A 10,388-nucleotide genomic window follows, 5' to 3' on the forward strand; every position below is an offset into this window, starting at 1 on the left:
TGTTTATCAATATTAATAAAGTTATGAATATGGTAATAACTTTATCAAATCAACAATCAAAACGGGGCATCACCCTGAAACGTCAGGGACCAATAATCAAACTGTGACATAGTCTCATTAGGTGGTATTCCCTTTAAAATACAGATCTTAACATATCAACAACGCACCGTGATCAGAGTGCATTCACAGAAATAGATTAGACTCAATGGTCCGATCAGATTAATAAATCAAGCGTGCAGCAATAACACAAGTATTAATCTAAAATCACACTGTCGTAACAAGTGGCAGCATTAGCCTTACTGACATTAATAAAACATACTATTCCTCTGCCCAGAAACTTAAGCCTCCTTACTGTGTGCAGTCCGTTAAGTTTGTCCAGCGGATTTTCCACGTAGTGACCGAAGTCACAGGGCAAAGACAAGAAGTGGGGGATGACGTGAAGTTTTATAGCTCAGGCCACCAGACCTGGCTCCATGCTGTTTTTAGGGTCCCTCTAAACGAATGGGAAGGCTCAGAATTCTTGGAGGTGCGAATACCTTCCTGTAGCCCCTCCCTCTGGCCATTTTGTCTCTCTTCTGCTCCTTGCAGTTTGGTGAAAAGGGCTGTAGGTTTTCCACCTAGGCCAAGATCTATTTGTCTCTGAGCACATGTTGCTTGAAAAATATGTCCTCTAGGTAAAGAGTTTTTTTCAACATGTCGTCCTTGTTTCAACAATCAAAGGTAAAATAACAGATCTCAACTGAGCATATTGAGAGCTGCTGGGGCTCCCCGAATGGGTTTCATCAACAAACAAAAATATCTCATTCCTTCTAAAACGTCAACACAAGCAAAAACAAATTTCAAACTAATTTACAAAAATGTTTAGAAAAGCAAATGAATGTTGCAACAATCAGCTCTCAGCAACAAACATGGAGACTAAATAAGTTGAAGAGTTAAAACACAGAATTTAACCCTTAAGTGACATCAGTCTATTTCAGTTTACACAACTCAGCTGTGTGTGTGTGTGTGTGTGTGTGTGTGTGTAGGGTTAGCAAGCAAGCGTCCAAAGCAAGCGTCAAGAAGCTTAAAAAAAAAATACTGAAAAAAAACATTGAAAATGTATCAAAAAGTATCAACGAAAGACTTTACGCTTTTTAAAAAAGCATCGAAATGCAGAAAAAACCCTCGAGGAGTGAAGGAACCAGAAAATATTCTCATTTAACAAGCTGCAATATAGAGAAGTTTTCCTTTTTTTAAATATAAAAATGACTCAGAATGACAGAATTTAACCCTTCAATTACTTCTGTCTATTTCAGTTTACACAACTCAGCAGAGACTCCAGACCCATAAACATAAAGTCCAGCATAAAGCGGCTGAGTGAATGTGGTCTGGACTCTGTGGAGGAGAGTCATGGTTTCAGAGATGCTGTAGAAGGACAGAATACCTGCACTGTGATCCAGGTACACTCCTACTCTGGAGGACCATGGACCTGAGATGGGAGTTTGGACTTTGTTGTACCATAATGCATATTTGTTTTTGATACAATAGAACGCCCAAGATTTTTCATTTAGTCCAAATTCACATTCATTTAACACCCCTACTCTGCTGATATTCTTGTATGCGACTGCTACAGAAATGTGACCTCTAATCTCCACCTCCCAGTAACAACATCCAGTCAGACTCTCTCTACTCAGGACCTGAAACCATCCAGTGAATCTGTCTGGGTGACTAGAATAGAACTGTGGTTGCAACATGTATGTTGCTTTCCTGTTCCCCTCAGATAATAACAGATGTCTGTGTGCTGTGTTTGGATCCAGTGTGATTTCACGTGAATATTTTAAGAATCCAGCTCTGGTCTTGGGCTCTGGTTGTGGCAGTAAAACATCCACTTCAGTCCCTGTCAGTGAGACGTTTGTCCTCTTCTCTCTCAGGACGTCCTGTAGTTTATCTCTGACTTCTGACACGGCTGCTGTCACGTCCTCAAAGCTGCTCAGAGGACGGATATGGATGCTGGATGCTGATTGGCTGAGAGGTGACAGTGAGGGGTAGTTGTGTAGAAACTGGTTGAGATCCTCTGTGTGTGAGAGCTTCTTCAGCTCAGCGTCTTCCCTCTTCAGCTCAGTGATCTCCTGCTCCAGCTTCTCCTGAAGCTCTCTGACTCGACTCTCTTCTCTTTTCTGCTGGGATCTGACCTGCTGCTTCACATCAGAGCTTCTTTTCTCCAGGAGACGGATCAGCTCGGTGAAGATCTTCTCGCTGTCCTCCACTGCTTTATTGGCGGCATGATCGATGGCCTCCACCTGCTGTTGAAGCAGCTTCACATCTTTCTCTCTGTCCTGGATTCTCTGCTTGATGGTCTGGCTACTCCACTCAAGCTTTTTCTGCCTCTCAGTCCTTTCTGCTGCAGCCGAGACTGTGTCGTGGCCTTTATGTACCTCCACAGAGCAGAGATAACAGATACACTGCTGATCAGTACGGCAGAAAAGCTTCATTACCTCATCGTGACGAGAGCAGACGTTCTCCTGGAGCTTCTTGGACGGCTCCACCAGCTTGTGTTTCTCAAAAGCAGGGGATTCGAAATGAAGTTGAATGTGTTTCTCACAATAAGAGATCAGACATTGCAGACAGGACTTGTGTGCTTTGAGTTTTTTCCCAGTGCAGACATCACAGGCCACATCTTCCGCTTCAGCATAGCAGTGATCAGCAGGAGCAGCTTGGAGTCCAGTCTTCTTCAGCTCCTCCACTAAAGCTGCTAACATGGTGTTTTTCAGCAGTACAGGCCTCGGTGTGAAGCTCTGCCTGCACAGAGGGCAGCTGTACATTTCCTTCTCATCCCCTTCATCCCAGAAGCCTTTAATACAGTTCATGCAGTAGCTGTGTCCACAGGGAATAGCCACCGGATCCTTCAGTAGATCCAGACAGATGGAACAAGAGAAGGTTTCCCGGTCCAGCTGAACTCCTTTCTGCGCCATTTCACCTCTCGCTCAGTGACGACTGTCTGAGTCTCACTTCCTGAGAAGTGAGACTAGTCTGAGCTCTGATGTAATAACAGCATGTGATAGGCTGTTGTACCTCCCCCACCATGTTGGTTACACCCATCTGCAAACTGTAGCTCTGAAGGGGAGGGAACAAGGAAATATGATCACAGAGTGGAGCTGGCTGTGTTTGAGAGAAAGAGGAGGAGGGAGGGGTTATCAAGCTTTGTTCATTCCTAGAAGAGGAGTGCTGTGAGAGAGATAATGGATGTGTTGCAATGCCCATACTACCATTAGTATGACAGGGAAAGATATAGTATATCCCAATACATATAATGTCAAATGCAGAATGCCAAAAATGTGTCCTGATGCACCCGGTTGCATTTTGCAGTATGCAAGCCAGCGTTCTTTTCTGACCCACAATCCTCTGTGCAGCATATCTGAGCAAGAGGCTCAAAGATCAAGCTGCGATGTTATCAGACTTTTAATTCCCGAAGAAAAAGTATGTGAGAAGGAACACAGCAACACTTGTTTACAACAGAGCTCATTTCTCATTTAAAAACTCTGCTGACTTCAGCTTTTAGGAGGTAAACTCTTCTTAGAATCAGAGGGTTTGGACACAGCTCCCCAGTTTACTAAATAACTGAGTTGTCCTGTAATTAAGTTGATTAAAAGTATTATATTGTTGACACTCATTCAAACAGAACCAGAGTAAAATATAAAGCGACCTTAACTCCAACTGGTTTAGTGAAACTAAATCCTAGGTCACATAATTCTAGATAAGAAAAACAGCTCAAACAACGCAGTCAAGTTAAAGTCAGACAGCAGATACAGTAACAGTGAAGCAGAGAAGCCTATTTAAAGGTCCAGGGTGTAACGTTTGTAGTTGTTCATTATCAAAATCTGTATTGCCCTTCAAACACGTGTCCATTTTTATGAATATTGACCACCACCATCAATTCCAAGTATTCCTATTGGCTTGAAATTTTACATTTGCACTGACATGAACTGGGGTAGATGCTCCATATTCATGCTCCATCTTGAAGTACATTAGCCAGTAAGGGACATACAGGACATACTGCTCCGCCTTTCGCGTTTTGTTGACTCACAGCTGCTGCTAATGCTGCTAATGGGTATCGTAGCTTCCTGGCCCTGGCAAGTTTGAAAAAGGAAACATGGAGGACCACACGTATTCAAAATCAAAAATTCAAGAACAGGAATCTTCTTCTTCTTCGCCCGGAAAAAGAAAACAGATATTGAAAAGAGCAAGAGACCGGCGTCATCAGAAAAAAATTGTGAGCAAAGGAGCAAATTCCAGCTAGTTAGTTATCCTCCGGACCGCTGCACTCTCCTTTTCTTTCTCTCTCCTTTCCGTCGCGTGCATGCTCGTGATGTAAACGTGCGTCCGCACCCTCTCCGACATGAACTCCCAACAACCACGGCTGTTGGACGGCCTTTTGTACACCTTCGCTTTTTGAACCGTGAAGGCTACCGTAGCTGCAATTACGTACTGTGAACTGCATGGCGAGAGAGAGTTGATTGCGATATGACCCCAATCCTAGATAGGAGAAATTCTTACACGATATAGCTTTAAAAAAAGTACTCAGCCTAGATTCAAGCAGTCTAGCAGTAAGATACCTCCACGAGTCCAATGCACACTGCTGGCCATATTTTACCGATCTAAGTGCATGGCGTGAAGCGCCTGGCGCAGGTGCGTTTAGGGTGTGTTCAAATCCACTTTTGCTAGTTTGACGGCTTTGACGGCAGAAAAAAGGGTCCGGGCGCATTGTTCAAAAGGGTTGTACGTTGTGTCTTCATTGATCAGAGGTGTGTTTTGGGCGTAACATGCAATAAACCAAAAAGAGTGTCCTCTCCCATTCCCTTTAAAAGCCAGGCTTGTTAGGACCTTGGAGCATTTCTATTATGATGGAGGTTTTGCACCATAAATTGACAATTGTGTCGGTCTTAAACTAGCAAAGACACTTGCGTCGGGCTTTGCGCTGCACCAGGTGCAAGATAGGGCCCTGTATGTTTATTATAAAAGGTTTCTATCAGCCTGAAAACATGTTAACTAAAACCTGCAGACAAAGTGAGCTGAGGAGCTGTAACCTCCTCTACGTCCCTGGTTAGCAGTGTTGGGACCAAGAAGCTGGTTAAACCTGACTTATCCAAAAAGGCCTCAGATTGAGCTGACCGGAAAGACAAAGGAACATGTGGCCAAGTCAAAGGAATCTTGGCCTGTATGTAAAACCCAAAGCCTGGTTAATTCACACCTCTATGCAAAAGTCCCAGCCAGAAGGGACAAGCCTCACAGCTGGCAGGAAGTCAAAGAACTACAAGATTGTAGTCTTCACACTTTCAAGAGTTTTGAGTCTTTCTATTGGTTCAGTGGGACCATAAACACAGCAAACTATAAGGTCTCAAACTATAAATAGCCTGTTAACCCCAAGATCCCGGTTCTTCGCGGTGATTCATTTGCTGAAAGAAGACGCAGCTGTTCGAACTAGCTAGCCAGCGGCACCTCGCTTGTCGAGATTGAGCTGGGACATTTTATATCTTTTTGATATACAAGGGATCCGAGGAGATACTGACCCAGTATCTCCTCACATCTGCAGCGGGTTTAATCAGCCCGGATTCAAGGAAAGAGGACAACGTTCCTGTTTTCTCGCTTGTCGACTTGGATTGCGTGTCGTCCACTGCACTGGACGAAACCGGTCGTTAACCTCTGGCGAGAGATTAACTACAAACAACACACATAGTAAGAGGCTTACACAGTTCTGGGCAGACGTTAGAATTTGTGTGTTTGGTTTGTTCATTAATGAGCAAAGGTGTGCTACCACTTGTTTGTCATTAATGTGATCTGATTTTAATCATGTACTGGTCCACATGTGATTATTAATTTGTTTCTGTGAATGTATCACTGATGATGATACTGTTGATATGTTGTGTTGAGTAGCTTGGTAAAACTGTAATCGCTACCTGCTAAATCACTCCTTTCATGGAGTTTAGTTACTGTTTGCGAGATAATCACGGAAATCAGCTGTTAGCCACTGGAGTGGTTATAGTGACCGTTTTCCCTCAGCAAGACAAAAGTCTCAGAGTCTGTCACAACTACACGTGTGGTCCAGACCTGAGTGGCTGAGGGGGGCTGGTCATTATCGATAACTAAAATCAGAGTGCCTCTTTCGTTACCCTTTCTTCTTTTACTAATTATATACAAACACACACACACAGACGAGTCTATGACACATGCTGCTTTTGTTTTTGCTTTGTTTTGTTTGTGATATTGGGAGTATGGGGTGAGGGGGTCTCTACTCAGGGCCATCCAATCTCTGTACGACCAAAGTGAGAGCTGTGTCCGGGTTCTCGGCAGTAGGTCGGACTCGTTTCAGGTGAGGGTTGGCCTCCGCCAGGGCTGCGCTTTGTCACCAATCCTGTTTGTAATATTTATGGACAGGATATCGAGGCGTAGTCGGGGTGGGGAGGGGTTGCAGTTCGGTGGGCTGGGGATCTCATCGCTGCTCTTTGCAGATGATGTGGTCCTGATGGCATCATCGGCCTGTGACCTTCAGCACTCACTGGATCAGTTCGCAGCCGAGTGTGAAGCGGTTGGGATGAGGATCAGCACCTCTAAATCGGAGGCCATGGTTCTCAGCAGGAAACAGATGGAATGCCTTCTCCAGGTAGGGAATGAGTCCTTACCCCAAGTGAAGGAGTTCAAGTACCTTGGGGTTTTGTTCGCGAGTGAGGGGACAAGACAAGGGGAGATTGGTCAGAGAATCGGCACAGCGGGTGCTGTATTACATTCAATCTATCGCACCGTTGTGACGAAAAGAGAGCTGAGCCAGAAGGCAAAGCTCTCGATCTACCGGTCAGTTTTCATTCCTACCCTCACCTATGGTCATGAAGGCTGGGTCATGACCAAAAGAACGAGATCCAGGGTACAAGCGGCTGAAATGGGTTTCCTCAGGAGGGTGGCTGGCGTCTCCCTTAGAGATAGGGTGAGAAGCTCAGTGATCCGTGAGGAGCTCGGAGTAGAGCCGCTGCTCCTTTGCGTCGAAAGGAGCCAGTTGAGGTGGTTCGGGCATCTGGTAAGGATGCCCCTGGGCGCCCCCTAGGGAGGTGTTCCAGGCACGTCCAGCTGGGAGGAGGCCTCGGGGAAGACCCAGGACTAGGTGGAGGGATTATATCTCCAACCTGGCCTGGGAACGCCTCGGGATCCCCCAGTCAGAGCTGGTTAATGTGGCTCGGGAAAGGGAAGTTTGGGGTCCCCTGCTGGAGCTGCTCCCCCCGCGACCCGACACCGAATTTATTATTGAAGGATTATTGATTAGCTACTGATAATTGTGACGTTAATACATCTTATTATACTTAAATAGCATTTGCTTGTGATTATTTGTGTACTTATTGTAATAATTGCTGGCTGAACAGTTCCGTGCTTGAAATCACCCCTTCCTTTGTTTCCTTTTAAAGGATTACCACAGAAATGAGACTGTTCCACAGTTTGATTATTGGTCCCTGACTTACAGGGTGGTGCCCCGTTTTGATTGTCAATTTGATAGTTATTAATAACCATATTCATGACTTTATTAATATTGATAAAACATCTTTGATAATTTGCCAATGATCAAATCTGTACCCTACGAGTATCCAACATTTGGTGCCCCGTATGAGGCCTGTTGAACCAGCATTGTTACAATAATTATAAATAATAATCCATAATTTTTGAATATTAATTTTTTTTTTGAAAAAGAGATTTTTATTTTTGAAAATTATAATTTTGCCGCAACATATTTAATGCCCCATGCAAGCGTTGAATACCAGCTTTAGTGCAACATGTATGCATAATTGTCCATACCTTTTTTAATTTTAAATATTTTTAAAAAATCAATTTGTTTTGGAAATTTTTATTTTTGAAAATTAATTTTTCTGCAACCTGCCAAGCATACATTCAGTTGTGGTATGTGAATCTTTCAGTGTGTACATTGGTTAGTAGACAACAAAATGTTCACGCTCTACTTGAACCCTTGACAGTAACGGCTATTACTCAGCTGAGGTATCCGGGCCTCCGCGGCCACCTGACAGGATCGGGTTAGTGGTAAATGGTAGTAATTAGCTTAGTTAGCAGTCAAGATTTTCACGCTCTACTCGATCTTAAAGTTATTAATACTAACACTCAGATTTTTGACAGTAACAGCTATTACTCACCTGAGGTGGTGCGACCTCTGTGACCACCTGATAGAATTGGAGTGGTGGTAAATGGTAGTATTAAGTTTAATTAGCAGTCAACACTTAAAACTAAAGGAACTACAGGTTAAACCTACTCCTTGAGTCAACTTGTTCACAGTTAATTTTCCTTTGTCACCACAAAGGAATTGAGCCCTGGTAGCAATCTGTTTACTAGAGGTAAAATTAGTTGCTTCGAGTACCAGAGGCTGGAGGCGAAAGCTTCCAACGAGTCAACCGACACAGTCCTGGTTAGCCTCCTTGTGCGTGCTTCTCAAATGTACTTTCAAATTTGTTGGATTTTTCCCTTTTAATAAATTGTCCACTTATTTTACCACCTTTCACTGCGAGGCACTTCCTTTATCTGACACGGTCATAATCACATAGGACTCTGCCGCTTCCTTCCGAGTTTCTGTACCGTTATGATGCAAGGCGAGGGGTACAGACATGTTGTGTTCAATTTGACGTGAAATGTTGGAATTTCTGGGTTCCCAGTTGGAAACTATGTCTATGGCATAGACTGAATAAAACAGGTCTATGGTCGGAAATGTCAACTCTGAAAGATATAACGTTATTTGCTCTGTGAAAGACATTGACAGAGATGAAAACTAAGGACATTTACTCGATTATTTGTTAATTTTGCAAAGAGACATTACAGTTTTAGTTCAGTTATCGTTTTTTGTAATGCCTCATTTTTATTTCAGTTAACGACAATGTTTTTTCCCACCTAGTTTTCGCTACTTTGTTCGTTTTTGTGAACGATTATATCCTTGGTAGTAACCTACTGATTTATTGTCGAAGTTCTTGTTCATGAACATGGCAACAGTATAGTGTATCAATTAGTTCACATGCTTACCAATCACTTCACCAGGTCCTAGGACATAGTCATTAGTCATAGCCCAGGTTACTTATGATCTCTATAATAACCTTACCCTCCATAATGTTCCTATAGTAACCTACAGTCTTATAATAGTCTCCAAAATACTGTAATACTTTCATAGTATGTCCCAAAATACTAGGCCTATAGTAGACTATTTCTATAAGATTACCATACTATAATATTGTTCCAAAATTGGCCTACCACACAATTCCTATAATTCTTTTTCGTGATGTATGGCCTAGGCTACAATGAAAAAGTCACATTTAACAATATACAGGGTACCCCTAGGATCCTCCATCTTAACTTCAAAGCTTTTTAAGACCTTTTTAATTCCATTTCAAATTAAATTCAATGCCAACTTCGTACCCATTCCGACAGAAGAATGAGGGGAAACGTAAATCTGTATAAATTTTTAAACCCTAAAAAATTATGAACAAGTAGTCTACTTGAATTAAATACAATATTTTATTCATATTATCAGTCATATTTAATACAATTTATTGGATCATAATATAATCCAATAAGATAAGCTATATTACACTGCATAATGAGAACTTTTACTTTTGGCACTTTATATATTGATAATAGTTTTGTACTATTACTTAAGGAAGATGTTGCATGCAGGACTTTTTACTGACAAGTAATTTGTAACTCTACAACACTGTTTTTTCTACTTTACTGCAATACATGATCTGAGTAAGCCTTCCACCTCATTAATTCACCAACAGCAGTCGTGCATGAATAACTGCAGCAGTGTTTAACACTGAAAACACACAGAAAAATACTTCACAGATTTAGCGTTAAGCTTTGTATCAGCAGAAACACAGTAGTATTTTTGAATGACCGTGCTTCCCTCCCTCATGTCCCCCTGAGATGAGAGATCTCTGTATTGTGGGTCTGGAAAAAAATCTTCTGACGTTTAAATGACGATTTTTGCGTCATCGGAAGATTTTTTTTCCAGAGGCTGTGGACTACAGCCAGTTGTAGGAGCTACTTCCGCAGTCTTTCAACCCGCCCATAGGGGGTTGGACTGTCGTCTTTCTCAGAGTATTCCCGAAGCAAAACGAGGGTCAGCCATCTTGAAGCATCGCTAACAGGCTCCGTCTTTTCAACAGAAAACTTTTATAACAATTATGTGCATTCAAACTACAGCACATGTGTACCACCGGGATACATCGGTACAGAGCGGAGAACATGCAGGAAACTATATTACAGACGGAAACATTGAAAAGACTGACAGAATTTTTGCAAAAATATAATTTCATAACAATCAAGAACAAACATGGAGACTAAATAAGTCGAAGAGTTAAAACACAGAATTTAACCAT

General features: G+C 42.5%; 1 protein-coding gene across 1 annotated transcript; it reads right to left on the bottom strand.

The window, feature by feature from the left end:
- Positions 1 to 69: 69 nt before the first annotated feature.
- LOC114567823 (tripartite motif-containing protein 16-like) lies at positions 70 to 2,976 on the bottom strand. Its single transcript, XM_028596950.1, has one exon. The coding sequence runs from the start codon at positions 2,949 to 2,951 to the stop codon at positions 1,287 to 1,289; it is 1,665 nt and encodes a 554-aa protein (XP_028452751.1). The 5' UTR covers positions 2,952 to 2,976; the 3' UTR covers positions 70 to 1,286.
- Positions 2,977 to 10,388: the final 7,412 nt, after the last annotated feature.

This window comes from Perca flavescens, chromosome 14, assembly GCF_004354835.1.
Source record: "Perca flavescens isolate YP-PL-M2 chromosome 14, PFLA_1.0, whole genome shotgun sequence".
Taxonomy (NCBI): Eukaryota; Metazoa; Chordata; class Actinopteri; order Perciformes; family Percidae; genus Perca; species Perca flavescens.

Coding starts and splice junctions, on each gene's coding strand:
- LOC114567823 (XM_028596950.1), bottom strand. CDS start 2,951: ATGGCGCAGAAAGGAGTTCAGCTGGACCGGGAAACCTTCTCTTGTTCC.